This window comes from Mustela putorius, unplaced genomic scaffold (genome assembly GCF_011764305.1).
Source record: "Mustela putorius furo isolate JIRA1106 unplaced genomic scaffold, ASM1176430v1.1 tig00000095_pilon_pilon_pilon, whole genome shotgun sequence".
In the NCBI taxonomy this organism is placed as follows: domain Eukaryota; kingdom Metazoa; phylum Chordata; class Mammalia; order Carnivora; family Mustelidae; genus Mustela; species Mustela putorius.
In genome coordinates this window covers 27,158,926-27,173,857 of record NW_025421280.1, presented here as the reverse complement: position 1 = coordinate 27,173,857, position 14,932 = coordinate 27,158,926, and the positions used below count along the sequence as shown (strand labels likewise).

Genomic DNA, 14,932 nt, shown 5'->3' with positions numbered 1-14,932 from the left:
TGAGAGCCTTTCTTTTTTTCCCTCCCTCTTTCTTCCTCCTTCCTTTTTTTTTTTTAAAATATTTTATTTCTTAAAAAGCAAGAGAAAAAGCAAGAGAGAGAGAGCACGAATGCACAGGCAGGGAAGGCAGAGAAGAAGACTCTCCACTGCTTAGGGAGCCTGTTGTGAAGCTTGATTCCAGGATCCTGGGATCATGACCTGAGCCAACGGCAGACGGTTAACTGACTGAGCCACCCAGGTTCCCAGAGAGCCTTCCTAACAAGACCAGGGCCAAGTTCTTCCAGCTGAAAAAACCCTGTGCTTCTTGGAGCTGGCTTGGGGAGGCCCTCATGCTCACCTTCTCAATAAAAGATTCCCCTGTATCAGGCCTCAGAGACCTGAGCAGAAGAAGATGGGAACCCATAGGCCACAGCTGCTTCCCACCAGAAAGGTTTTAGGCACTGATATTTCTCCTCCAGGATCTAGTGAAGAGAGGGCGGTCTGGATGCCCAGCTCTGCTATAAATGAGCTGAGTGACTCAGGCATGTTTCTCCCTTTCCTCCTCCCTGAAAACAGGAAGAATCGTCTCTACCAACCAGGGTTACCGTGTGAATTGATCAAATGTGGAACCCACATTTAAAAAAAAAAAAAAAAAGTGGAACTCACATAAAGTGCCAAGCACCCAGTAGGCCTGAACAGGCCATTGTCCTTCATATCTTAGTTTGGGGTCTTCCTGCCCACAGAAACCAACCCTGAAATGAAGACTCAAGGGCACAGAGTATTCAGAGGGTGACCTCAAGAAGCCCCCACTGGAGATGGGGAAGGGGACAATCTAGATCTCCACCTGAGAAAGGGAGGGAAGAATTTTTGCAGAGGGAACCAATGAGTAGGCAACACAGTAGGCAACTGGAGACCTCATGGAGACAAAATAAAAGCTGGTCAGGGCAGCTGGGGTATTTATTCAAGTTCCATCTATCATTGGCTTTGGGTTGCTCTTAGGGGTGCTGGTGAGATCTGGGATGTGTGCAGGACCCTGGTAGATGGCTAAATAGTGATGCCAGCTGGGTTAGAAGGATTGGAAGGACCAGCAAAGCTTAATTTATAAACTACAGAAACTGGGGTACAGCGAACTGTCTCAGCATCCACATGGTGGTGGAAGTAGGAAGAACATCATGTGCTGGTACACTCCTTTCTGACTTCTTGACTTCTCTAGGTGCCCTCTTTCTCCTTTCGCTGAGCTAGCAAACTCCTATTCATCCTTGAAAACTCTGCTTGGGTGACCCCATGTGGCAGACTGCGGTCACTGCAGTTTTTGTCAGTTCTTTCAACATAGGGCTGGCCAATCAGAGTTCTCCATGCCCCTGGCCATAGTGATTGGTTAAAGGGGAGCCTGTGACTAACCAAGGGCAGTTAGGTCTCCCTTGGGAGGGATACTGAGGCGGTAGAAGAGGGTTCTGAGGAGGTTGTTAGAACTGAGGCAGTGAAAGCCTCCGATTGATTTTCTGGATGAAGCTTTCTGCGGGGTGAATCCAGCGTACATTACAGCTGCTTTGTGGAAAGGAGGCATGGTGTGAGCCCCCGGATCCAGCTATATCTGAAGCTGTAGGCGTGCCATTCCATTTACATGAGCCCAGGAAGTTGTCCTTTATTAATTATTTTGGAGTCTGGACTTTGTCCCTGGCAATTGGCATAATGTGCACTAATGCGTAGCTGCTCTGACAACACTTCAATGACTGCCCCCCAAATCTAATCATTCCTTCTCATCCATCGAACCTGGGTAGCTTGCACTGATTTTCATCACTACCTGGTTTGTGCCACATTGTCATTGATTGCTTGCACGTTTAAGCCTTCTCAACTCTGACTTGTAGAAACAGTGCTACAAATATGAGAGTTTGCATGGGCCAGTTTGTGGCTGTCAGCCTAGTTCCTTCCCCCATCTCATTATGGACACACGACCCAGAATCAACCAGTCAGAGAGGTTCCCTGGGCCGGTTCTGAAACTGCAGAGCTGGAGTAATGTGAGTCAGATACAGATACTGTCTCTTCAGAATCTTGGCCCTGTTTAATCCTGGATCCAGCCGTACCGGATGTTTCATAAATCCACATCTTACCTTATCCCTTGAATAGTGCAATTTTAAAAATCCACTTTAAAATGTATTTCTGGGGCCGCCTGAGTGGCTCAGTGGATTAAGCCGCTGCCTTCGGCTAAGGTCATGATCTTAGTGTCCTGGGATCGAGCCCTGCTCAGCAGGGAGCCTGCTTCCCCTTCTCTCTCTGCCTGACTCTTTGCCTACTTGTGATCTCTCTCTGAGAGAGAGAGAGATAAATAAATAAATAAATAAATAAATCTATTTTAAAATTTATTTAATTAATTATCATTAATTATAATTATTAATTATAAAATATGATAATATATTATATATAATAAATATGATCATAAAATAATTGGTTGATTATAAATATAATCATTGATTATAATTATAAATATTTAATAAATTTAATAAAATAAATTTATAAATAAATAAATAAAATCTTAAAAAAATAAAATAAAATGTATTTCTGACAGCAGAAACCTCAAGAGTGAAGGTCAATGTACCTATCAAATTAACAAAAACACCCTACCCTCCACTAAAAAGGGTATGTGTGTGTGTGTAAGACCCAACGTTGTCAAACTTGTGGTGAAACTGGTAGACGTATATATCTCTTTTTAAGTGGGGAAAACATTGGCATGATCTGCCAATTACGTCTCAAAGTCCATAAAAGTGTTATGCCCTTCAACTCAGTAAGCCATTTCTGAAATTTTATACTAAGGAGGTCTTGGAAATGAAGGGAAACATTCGATGCCAAGGCCTTGCAGCAATGTTGCCAATTGTAAAAGAGCAGAAAGAACAGCAGTGGACTTGTTGAGTAAACTATGGTTTACCCACTAGACAGAATATTTTCCATTCATTAAAAATTATAGGTAACCTCACCACCATCACCAAGGGTGGGCTGGGCTCAGTGACTCACTTTCAAAGAATAGAGTAGAGAAAAGGGGTAAATAGTGACTTGACAGTAGAGACTTGTGATAGTTACCACACGCACTGGGCTGAGGGGCAGGTCCCTAAAGACATACCCACGTCCTAGCTCCAGAACCTGTGAATGGGACCTTATTTGGAGAAAGAGTCTTTTCAGATTTAAGTTAAGGATCCTGCGATGAGGTTGTCTGGAGTTTAGGCTGGAAATAAAACTAAATGACTGATGTCCTTCTAAGAGAAACACAGAGGGAGATTTGAGACACAGAGAAAACAGAGGCAAGGGGTTGGAGCCATGCTAACATAAGCTAAGGAACCCGCAGAACCTGGAAGATATAAAGAAGGTTCCTCCCTGGAGCCTCCAGAGGGAATATGGCCCTGATGACACATGGATGTTGTACTCCTGGTCTCCTGAACTCTGAGAGAATGAATTTATGTTGTTTTAAGCCAAGTCTGTGGTCATTTGTTACAGAAGCCACAGGAAACTCATACACCACCTGCACCAAGGGATCCAGATTACGCCACTATGATAAATTGAGAGGATGTCAGGAACCCCTCATATGGTGAGATAAAAGGGGCATCTCACCTCTGTGGTCTTCCCCAAGCACCCACAGCCCCATTCCAATCACAACAAGAACACCAAACAGACCCAGATCGGGGGCATCCCTTAGGACACCTGGCCAGGCTTCCTCAAGACTGCTAAAGTCATGGGGTTCCTAGGTAGCTCACTCAGTTAAGCAGCTGACTCTTGATCTCAGCTCAGGCTTGATCTTGGGCTTTTGAGTTCAAGCCTCCAAGCCCAGCATGGAGTCTAGTTTAAAAAAAGCAGGGGATACCTGGGTGCCTCAGTCAGTTAAGCATCTGCCTTCAGCTTAGGTCATGATCTCAGGGTCCTGGGTTTGAGCCCTGTGTTGGGCTCCCTGCTCTATTGGGAGTCTCCTCCCCCACCCCTGTTTAGGAGCTCTTTCTCTCTCTACCAAATAAATAAAATCTTAAAAAAAAAAAAACCCAAAAAACAAAACAAAACAAAAAAAACAACTGCTAAGGTTATGAACAGCAAGGAAAGATACAAATTTCATTTTATTAAAAAAAAAAAAAAGGATGCTCCATTCTGTATGACCACGTTGCTATCCAGGCTAATATTCCTATTTTAGATTTTACCTTCCCTCCCGGTACTCTCTAGGTAACCCCCCGCCGCAATCTGTAATCCCCATTTTACAGAAGAGGAAATTGAGGCTTGGAATGGGAAAGTAGCTCATCTGAGGGCATGCATTTGAACTCAAGCCAACTGGCTCTAACCACCACACTTGCTGTCTTCCATTCTCTCCCTAAGAAAATCGCATAAACATTTTATTTATTTATTTTTAAAAGAATTTATTTATTTATTTATTTTAAAGATTTTATTTACTTATTTGTCAGAGAGAGAGAGAGCACAGCAGGGGGAGCGGCAGGCAGAGAGAGAAGCAGGTTCCCTGCTGAGCAAGGAGCTCAATGTGGGATGTGATCTCAGGAGCCTAGAATCATGACCTGAACTGAAGGCAGTCCCTTAACCAACTGAGCCACTCAGGCGTCCCTTATTTATTTATTTGACAGAGAGAGAGAGACATCAAAAGAGGTAATATAAGCAGGGGAATGGGACAAGGAGAAGCAGGGAGCCCAGTGCGGGGCTTGATCCCAGAGCCAAAGGCAGATGGTTATGGACTGAGCCACCCAGGCGCCCCTTCTATTTATTTTTTAAAATATTTTATTTATTTATTCAAGAGAGAGCAAGAGAGGGCATTAGTGATGGGAGGGGGAGAGGGAGAAGCAGGTTCCCTGCTAAGCAGGGAGCCTGATATGGGGCTCAACCCCAGTACCCTGTCATCACCACCTGAGCTAAAGGCCATGTTTAACTAATTGACTGAGCCACCCAGGCACCCCTTGCATATAATTTTTTTTTTTTTAGTTTTTTTAAAAGATTTAATTTATTTATTTGACTGAGAGATTACAAGTAGGCAGAGAGGCAGGCAGAGAGAGAGGGGGAAGCAGGCTCCCTGCTGAGCAGAGGCCCGGATGCAGGGCTCGATCCCAGGACCCTGAGACCATGACCTGAGCCAAAGGCAGAGGCTTAAACCACTGAGCCACCCAGGCACCCCCTTGCATAAACATTTTAAAAGAAACAATTATTTACAAATGAAATTGTTTTTATCTTCCAGCAACTCTGGGAAATTAGGTGTGGTTCCTGAGACAATTACATTATACCAATGTCAATTTCTTGTTTGACAAAAGTTTAGTAAGATAGACCAGTTCACTGGGGGAAGCTGAGTTAAAGGTTCATGGAAATGCTATTTTTCCAACTTTGTATTAGTCTTATTAAGTTATTTCATAATAAGAAGTTATAAAAGCTAGGTGGCCAAAAGAATTGAAAGCAGGGTCTTGAAGAGATATTTGTATACCCATGTTCTTAGAAGCTCTATTCATGATGGCCAAAAGGGGGAAGCTACCCAAGTGTCCAAGAGTGGATGAGTGGGTAAACTAAATGTTATATTCATGCAAGGGTTTTTGTTTTTTTGTTTTTTTTTTGTTTTTTTTTTTAAGATTTATTTATTTGACAGAGAGAAATCACAAGTAGACAGAGAGGCAGCCAGAGAGAGAGAGAGAGGGAAGCAGGCTCCCTGCTGAGCAGAGAGCCCGATGCGGGACTCAATCCCAGGACCCTGAGATCATGACCTGAGCCGAAGGTGGCGGCTTAATCCACTGAGCCACCCAGGCGCCCCTCATGCAAGGGTTTTTTATCAGCCTTAAACAGGAAGGAAATTCTGACCGATGCGAAAACGTGGATGAACCTTAACACATCCTTAAGCTGCTAACTGAAATAAGCCAGTCACAAAAAAGACAAAGACTGCATGATTCTACTTACATGATGACCCTAAGGTCGTCAGGTAGAATGGTGGGTGCTTGGGCTGGGGGAGAGGGAATGGGGAATTACTGTTTAATGGGGACAGAGTTTTCATTTTACAAGATGAAAAGAGTTCTGAAGTTGCATGACAACGTGAATGTACTTTTCACACTACTGAAAGGTACACTTAAAAATGACAAATTTTATGTGTATTTTACCACAATTAAAGAAAAAACACCGGGGCACCTGGGTGTCTCAGTCAGTTAGGCATCTGACTCTTGATTTTTGACTCAGGTCATGATCTCAGGGTTGTGAGATCGAGACTGACATCAGGGTCTGCGCTGGGCATGGAATCTGCTTAAGTTTCTCTTTCTCCCTTTACCCCTAAAAATAACAATATCACCAAAAGCCTAGTGGCATTTTTTAAAAAAGATTTTATTTATTTATTTGACAGAGAGAGCGAGAGAGCACAACCAAGGGAAGCAGCGGAAGGAGAGGGAGAAGCAGGCTCTCCGTGGAGCAGAGAGCCTGACGCAGGGCTCGATCCCAGGACCCTGGGATCATGACCTGAGCTGAAGGCAGAGGCTTAACCTACTGAGCCACCCAGACTTCCCTAGTGGCATTTTTTAAAAGCAAAAGTTTCTGAATTATATTTATTTATGAGCACAGGTATACCCAAGTTTTTTTTTTTTTTTTTAAAGATTCTATTTATTTACTTGACAGAGAGAGATCACAGCAGACAGAGAGGCAGGCAGAGAGAGAAAGAGAGGGAAGCAGGCTCCCCTTCGAGCAGAGAGCCCGATGCAGGACTCAATCCCAGGACCCTGAGATCATGACCTGAGCCGAAGGCAGCGGCCCAACCCACTGAGCCACCCAGGTGCCCTATACCCAAGTTTTTGAAAGTTCACGTTAAGTCATTTGCTTTTACAAAATACCTACACATTAGTATCTGTTTTCCCTAACTGGAAAAGATCTGAAGGGGCTTTGGCTCTGAGGAAAGAGTGAAGGGCAAAGATAGCCTTCAGAGCTCATTCTTCAGCAAGTCCTGATAGAGCTAGCCTAGGTCCTTCTCTGAGAATTGCACTCAGCATCCCGGCATCAACCCACCAGAGCACTAAACTGTGGCTGTGAGCGTCTGCGTTTTAACTGATTTTGTGTATCTGTTAACAGGATGTGCCCTCAGGTACCAGAAAAGCCTGAGAAAGGTTATTTTGGCGGGGGGTGTCTGGGAATGTTCAAAATGTTTCCCATATAAATGAGTGGCGATTGCTTCCTCGCCATCTCCGCTTCCTATAAGGGTTCACAGAAATGCTCTACTTTCAGACAGCAGCGGACACCTGTAGTGGATGTATGTACCTCGTGCAAGAAGCGTGTTCGCAGGGCTCCTCTGCTGCCCCCACTGTCACACCTCCCCCATCCTGGTTCTCTCCGGGAAAGTCTTATCAAATTTCTTGCTTTTCCTTCCTGAGATATTTTCTGTCTTCGCAAACACATTTGTGTGTGTGTTTCTAACTTTACATTAGCTTTTCATTCCGTAAATGCTTCCACGCTGGCTTTCCTTTTTCTTTTTAAATATTTTATTTATTTATTTATTTATTTATTTATTTTTAAAGTAAAACTACACCAAACTTGGGGCTTGAGCTTAGGACCCCAAGATCAAGAGTTCCACACTCTACCCACTGAGCCACCCAGGAGCCTCTCCTCCCCTTTCCTTTCTTTTTTTTCCTTTCCTTTCTCTCTCTCTCTCTCTCTTTCTTTCCCTTTCTTTCCTTCCTTCCTTTCCTCTTTCTTTCTATAAAATTCACATAACATAAAACTTAACACTTAACCAATTTTCTTTTTTCTTTTTTAAAGATTTTATTTATTTATTTGACAAGGAGAGAGATCACAAGTAGGCAGAGAGAGAGGAGGAAGCAGGGCCCCTGCCAAGCAGAGAGCCCAATGCATGGCTTGATCCAGGACCCTGAGATCATGACCGGAGCCAAAGGCAGAGGCTTAACCCACTGAGCCACCCAGACGCCCCACACTGAAACCATTTTAAAGTATACAATTCATTGGCATTGAATACATCCACCGTGTTGTGCAACCGTCACCTCTATCTAGTTCTGGAACATTTTCATCACCTAAAAGCAAACACCATCCCCGTGAATGGTCACTCCCTGCCCTCCTCCCCCAGCCGCTGGTGACCATTAACCTCCCTTCTCTGTCTACGGACTTCCCTGTTCTGGAGGATTCATGTAAGTGGAATCTTACACCCTGTGGCCTTTTGTAACTGGCTTCCTTCACTAGGCATGATGTTTTCAAGGTTCATCCATGCGTGTATCAAAAAAACTCCCTTTGTATAACTGAGTAATATTCCATTCCTGGATAGACCAATTTTTTCCCCATTCATCTGTCGATGGACGTTTGTTTGTTTGTACTGACCTTTTTTTTTTTTTAAGATTTTATTTATTTATTTATTGGATAGAGAGAGAGAGAGATCACAAGTAGGCAGAGAGGCAGGTAGAGAGAGAGGGAGAAGCAGGCTCCCTGCTGAGCAAAGAGCCCGATGCGGGGGCTCCATCCCAGGACTTTGGGATCATGGCCTGAGCCGAAGGCAAAGGCTTAACCCACTGAGTCACCCAGGTGCCCCGGTACTGACCTTTCAACAATTAAGTATTGTCATGACCACTCATGTACAAGTATTTGTTTGAAAACCTCTTTGCAATTATTTGGGATTTATGCCTAGGAGTGGAATTGCTGGTCGTCCAGTAAGTATGTTGAACTTGAGGAACTGCCAAGCTTTTCCATGTAGCAGAAGCCCTTTATTGCACTTGGCTTTCCAATATAACCATCTTGTGTTTTTTTTTTTTTTTCAAGACTTATTTATTTGAGAAAGACAGAGAGTGCACATGAGCAGGGGGCTGGGCAAAGAAAGAGGAAGAGAGAGAACCCTCAAGCAGATTTCCCGTTGAATACGGAGTTCTAAGTGGGGCTCGATCCCGGGCCCATGAGATCATGACCCGAGCCGAAGGCAGAGGCTTTAACCCACTGAGCCACCCAGGCGCCCCCCCCATCTTGCTTTTTAAAAAAATTTTTTTAAGGTGCGCTCTATCTCTTCATCTATCCCGCCACTGTTGCAAAGCAGATCCTGGAGTGCAGACCTCGGAAGCACCAGCCAGGATATTTTGGGGGCTGCTTGTCCTCCCTAAGGACAGGCCTATTTACTCCTGCTCCAAATCCCTGTCCCTCGCACATGTGATCCTGGGACAAATGACTGAGTTGCTCTGGGCCTGTTTCCATACTTGAAAAATGGGGTCAGAACAGTCCTCCCTTGAAGTGGTTTGTGAGATTAAGAAAGAAAACCCAAGTGATATGCTCAGACAGGAACGGAGTGTGGTGTGGGCTACCTGTGTATCTGAGCCTTTCTCCCATCCAGTCTCAGCGGTAGTGTATGACTCAGTTTCTCCCCATCAGCACTCACTCTGGATGTTATATAGGTTTCCTCCCTTTTGTATGGTGGGATGAGGGAAAATGATGTGGCTTCCCTCCCTCCACAACCCTGGCTTCAGGAACATGTGCAGACACTTATTACATGTCGGAGTTATGAAACCTGATCCTTGCTGAGATTTTTGTTCTGTTCTCTTCTCCCACTTGGCTTGGGTCTTGCTCCCACAGCTGGTTCAGGCCGGCTCTCAGATTTTCTGAATTCTACCTGAAGCTGCCAGAGACCAAAATAGCCACTGAGTATGTGACCTCTGTTCTGTGCTCGCAGACCAGGGCTCCAGGCCAGCCCAGTGAACTCTGCCCTGGGTATTCTGAGACCAGGGCCAGAGGTAGATGGCTCTTGAGTTGGCATCCTAGCTAATCCGGGGCCAAGGCTGCTTGAAATGAGATGTCAGTGACCCAAGTCCAGGGTCTAGCCCTGTTTTCTGATGATGTGGCCAGACACTCAGCCTTATTTTTCTGGCCATTTTGGAGAAATCTGATCAACATTAGTGGGTGACTTACTGTATGCCAGGCACATATTGGGTGCACTGATATGGTTGTAATGGAGACACATCCTTGCTCTGGAAGTCCTAATCTCTATGTCAGAAGAAATGGGAAACAAACCAGAAAAGCAGTGTCTATAATGGAGTGTGATCACTGCGACAAACAGGATGAAATAAGGAAAGGAGATGATCTGTTCACAGAGGATGAGAAGTATGGTGGGAGATCTCAGCCAGGTAGGGTAAGTAGAACCCCTAGGAAGAGGTGAAGTTCCCCTGAACTTTGAAGGAAGAGAAGCAGCTAGATAACTTGCAGAGCATGCTCCGGGCATAAGCAACAGGAAGTGCAAAGGCCCTGGGGTGGGACCCCGCTAGGCCCTTAAAGTACTGTTGGGGCTAGAAGTGAATTGAGTGTTGGGGAGATGTTGAGAGGGGAGGCCGAGGTCTGTGGCGCCACATCAGCCTCCTTCTTTGCAACATGGGAGCCTGCAGAGGACCTCCGGCAACATCTTACTGTGGTGTTGGGTTTTCACTTTATTCCGTTCCCCTCTAAACCTCCGGGTCTTCATGCATGCCACTTCTCTGACTCCAGGAGGCTCTAGTAGAGCAGCCCTTAGAACCGTGCTTCAGGTTCTTCCTCTGCAAAACGAAGTGAATAACCGAGTCTTACGGGAGGTGGCGGGCGAGGGAGAGCCAGATTATCCCCAGGAGAGGGCGGATAGCGGCGCTCAGTGAACACGCGGAATGAAATGACGCGCTCGTCGCAGCGCCTGACTCAAGTGAGTTCAAGCGGCCACATCGTACGAAACAAACTGTCCCCATCTTACAAGGGGGAAACCGAACTTGGGGAAGGTGCGGGTCCGGAGTTCCAAGGGCGCGTGTTGGAGTCGGGGCGCGCACGCCGCGCCTCGGGCTGCGGGGCGCGCACGCCGAGCGGCCCGGCTGGGGGCGGGGCCAGGGCCGGGGCTGGGGGCGGGCCCGGGGGCGGGGCGGCGCGGGGTCCCGGCGGCTGCGGCGGCCGACTTGCCAGTCCCGACTGGAGCGGGTCAGAGGCGGCGCCCGAGCCCGCCATGGAGCAGCCCAGGAAGGCGGTGGTGGTGACGGGTACGCTGATGGCGGCCGCGGCGATAGCGACCGCGGGCAGGGGCGGGTTGGGCGGCTCCAGAGCCGGCGGGGTTGGTAGGGGCGCGGTGGCCCGGCAGGGGCAGGTGCTAGAAGTCGTCCCAGGTTTGGAAGATGTCATCGCCCAGCTTGTTCCGCGCAACACGTAGAAAGTGGAGAAGGGGCGCCCCTCTGGCCCCACTGTCAGGGGTCGGGGCAAGCAGGGGTGTGAGGGTCCAGCCAAGTGCCCCGCGCAGAACAGGCCCCTCTGGCGTCCTTCCTTCCCCGGGTGAGGACAGTGGTTCTCTGGGCACCTGTCTGTTCCGTCTGACCAGCCGGTGGGCAGGACTGGACTTCTCCCTGCCCCTCCCGAGGTCGGTTCTGTCCCCACCCACGGCCCCAGGGGACAAAGGCCGATTTGCGGGCAGGAAGTGCCCCAGTGACAAATGAACCTCCTGCCAGCCACTGCTCCCCCAGCCCTGTGCTAATGGGGGGGCTGTTCTCCCGAGGCAAGAACAGGTGGAGGTCGGGGAACCTCGGGTGGCCAGCTGCTGTTTCTGTTGTCCCCAGGACCGTGAGGGTCAAAAATCTCCACACACCCCCACCCCTCCCCGAGCTGTTTATGGGTGAGCCCGTGCCTGCTGTCACTAACTCCCCGAAACTAACTGTTCCTCCTGGGGAAGACTCCGCCTCAGGGCCACGTGAACGTCAACTTCCGCTGGCCTCTGGTTGGGGGGGGGGTGTCATTTTGGCCTGCTCTCTAGAGGGGTCAGAGTGGGAGATCCAGCTAAGCTTCCCACAAGTGTTTTCTGGCCTGGGGAGGGTGAGGCTGATCCTGGCATTCCCAGGAAGGTGGAAGAAGCACTCACTTAACAGGTGTGCCTAATTGCAGGGAGAGTTGCTGCCGCCACCCCCCCCCCCTTCCCCGCCCCGCAGCCCTCCTGTATCTGGTAATCTGTTCCTCTAGTGCTGGGCTCTGTAGGTAGCCACCGGACTGGGCATTTTCCTTGCATGAATTCATTACATCTGTACCATCTCCATTTTGCACAGAGGAAACTGAGGCTTACAGAGGTCACCCTGTTTGTAGGTGGTGGAGCTGGGACTCAAACTTAGTCTCTACAGGAGAAGATAAGGGGTGGAGAGGTCCTGCCCCACTGTGGGGGAGGCTCTGCTGTTCCAAGGTGCAGCTTCCCTCCCAAGGCCACGACACCACCTGGGACCCTCAGTACAGCTGGAGTGACCCCCAGTTCCAGGGCATCCTCTCTTGGAGATATTCCTTTCTAGGCAGGGGGACAGGGTGATTAGAAGAGAAGAGTTGTGAATTCTCATGGGCCTGGTTTCGAATCCCAGCTCTTCTGCCTTCTTGGTCTGTGACCCTGGGCAGTGGTTTTCACCTATCTGTGCCTTAGTCCTGCTCCTGTAAAAGGGGTGCAGAAAATAGCCTTGCCTGAAAAGCACTCAGGGAGGCTGAAGGCCACAGTGCAGGCAGAACCCTTAACGCATCCTCTGACCACTCCCTCAGTTTGTAAGTGGGACTTGGAGTTCGAGCAAGCAGGGAAGAGGGTGGCAGGAGGTTGTCTGGACAGCCTGGCCTAGGAGACACCCACATGTATCCCTTAAGGGCCATTCCTCACTTGGTGGTGATTCACGGAGCACAGAGGCCCTGCACAAAGACGGTGGTAAAATAATTATAGATGGGGATCAGGGATAGTGGAAAAAATCGAAAGGGGGAAAAAGGCCAGCCCTTTTGGGGGCAACAGGAGGCCACTGGCCCCTTGGAAGGCACGAGGGTTGGGCAAAGGGGAAGATAGGAAAGGACAGTTAAAAGCAGTTAAGAGGGGCGCCTGGGTGGCTCAGTGGGTTAAGGCTCTGCCTTCAGCTCAGGTGGTGATCTCAGAGTCCTGAGATCAAGCCCCGCATTGGGCTCTCTGCTTGGCAGGGAGCCTGCTTTTCCCTCTCTCTGCCTGCTGCTCTGCCTACTTGTGATCTCCCCCTCTGTCAAATAAATAAATAAAATCTTTTAAAAATAATAATAAAAGCAGTTAAGAGTGAGAAATAGGGAGGCTCTCTGAAGGGCCCTGGGTGTGCCCCAGATAGCAGGACCAGGCCTCTGACATTGGCCCTGGTGGCAGCTGCTGCCCAAGTTCCCCGTTCCTTTCCGCTGGGTGGAGGCAGCAACGCAACCCTGGGCAGGCTACAAGAGGTCACTGGGTGGTGATATGTGGCTTCTCCTGTTTTCTCTTTCAGGATTTGGCCCTTTTGGAGAACACACCGTGAACGCCAGCTGGATTGCAGTCCAGGTAACTTGGATCTGGAGGGTAGGAATCAGACTCAGGGCTGGGCTCCCCGTGGACATATATGGCACCAAAGAGAGGAAGGAACCTATGAAAGAGAACGGGTCCCTTGAAGCTTCCAGCAAAACATTTAAGTCTGATATCCACACCTTTCCAGATGGTGACCAGTATGACCACATTTGTTGGCTTGCTGTGTACGAAGCACTCTGAATTTCCCTCACAGCCTTTGCATGGTTGGGTGTACTCATTCTTGTGCCCACGCTCCTGATTGGGCAACCGGGGGTCCCCGGAGAGTTATCTGAGGTCACACAGTCAGGAAACGGGAGTGGCAGTGACTCAAAAGTGTCCCCTGCCCCAGCCAGGTTTTGGGGGGAACCAGGCAGGGATGTTGGGGGGTTGTATTAGCCTTTTAGAGAAGGTATAGTGACCCTCACTGTTGCCTCCCAGCAGTTGTGGGAGGAGAAGGCTGCTGATTGGGGGGTAGGGGGTGTCTTTCCCACTGTCCTGAGCAGGTTGTCAGCCTGTGAGCCTTCCACTTTCTTTGTCAGATGGGGCATTTGGAGAGACAGACGGGAACAATGGGGAGAGAGAAAGAGAGAACCGTTTTCTTCTTATATAAATCAGGTCTGCAGAGACCGGAGCCAAACTCATGTTAATCCTAGCCCATTAGCTGCTTGATTTAAAGCATCCCCTGCTTTTCATGCCAGAGCCCTGAATTTGGAGAAAAATCCAAGTTGAAACCTCCATGTGTCCACCCCTAGTTTTGCCCCGCCCACACACTTTTTTATATCACCCCAAGTAGAGACCTCAAAATCTTGGCTGCTTTTCTTTTTCTATTAAAAAACATTTCACCCCACTTTGTGAGCAGGACAGAGGGACAGGGTCCCCAGGACCCTGCAGATGGGAGCGTGTCCCAGGCTCTGCTCGTCGTACCCTCTCCCTGGAGCCCCAGACAAAAAGGAAACAGCGTGTTTCTGAAGACGTTGTGTGTCTGGCTTTGTGCGAGTTTCAGACAGGAGCCTTCACGGGGCTGAGTGGACACAAAGCCGTGTGTCTGAATTCCTGGGCCCCAGACACTATGATCTGCATCTAAATAGGAGAAAAATCAATTAAACAATCTTTGGAAATCCCTCTGAGCTTTGGGATGCGGATGGTGGAGGGTGGCAGCTTTTTCATTCTGCTGCTGGAGGGGAAGTGCCCCTGATATTTTGGTTGCCCATCTTGCCAGACCTTGCCTCTGGAAGTCTTTCCATTTTCTACCTCAAGCCTGTGAAACAATAAGAGAAGATTCTCTACCATTCCATGGATTAAAAAAAAAAAAAAAAAAAAAAGACACCAACTTTCCCAAGATGTGATTGTTCCCCTTAAAACCAAAACCAAAAGCTAGAGTTGCACATACATATGCTGAGTGATTGCCTCATGTAACTCCATGAAATTTCACGCATGTGCACCTCCGTGCTACCCGCATCTGGATCAAGATCTAGAACATTCCTAGCCCCTTTCTCATCACAGAAGCTCCTTGTGGCCCTTCTTAGCTATTTCTCCCCAGGTGTAAACATCTCTGCTGACTTTCTCTCTTTTTTTTTTTTCTGCCACGTGGGTGTCACCTGTTCTAGAACTTGGCGTCAGTGGACTTGTGCTTGGGTCCGTCGCCTTCCGCAAAGCGCAGTGTGTGCGGGATCTGTCTGTGGGGTTGCT

At 48.2% G+C, this 14,932-nt stretch overlaps 1 protein-coding gene across 1 annotated transcript in view; it reads left to right on the top strand.

The window, feature by feature from the left end:
- Positions 1-10,822: 10,822 nt before the first annotated feature.
- Positions 10,823-14,932, top strand: part of PGPEP1 (pyroglutamyl-peptidase I) — a 30,758-nt gene continuing 26,648 nt past the window's right edge. The window contains exons 1-2 of the mRNA XM_004760948.2: positions 10,823-10,943; positions 13,188-13,240. Of these exons, the coding sequence (XP_004761005.1) occupies positions 10,910-10,943; positions 13,188-13,240 (87 nt within the window). The 5' untranslated portion in view covers positions 10,823-10,909. The remainder of the gene's footprint in view (positions 10,944-13,187; positions 13,241-14,932) is intronic.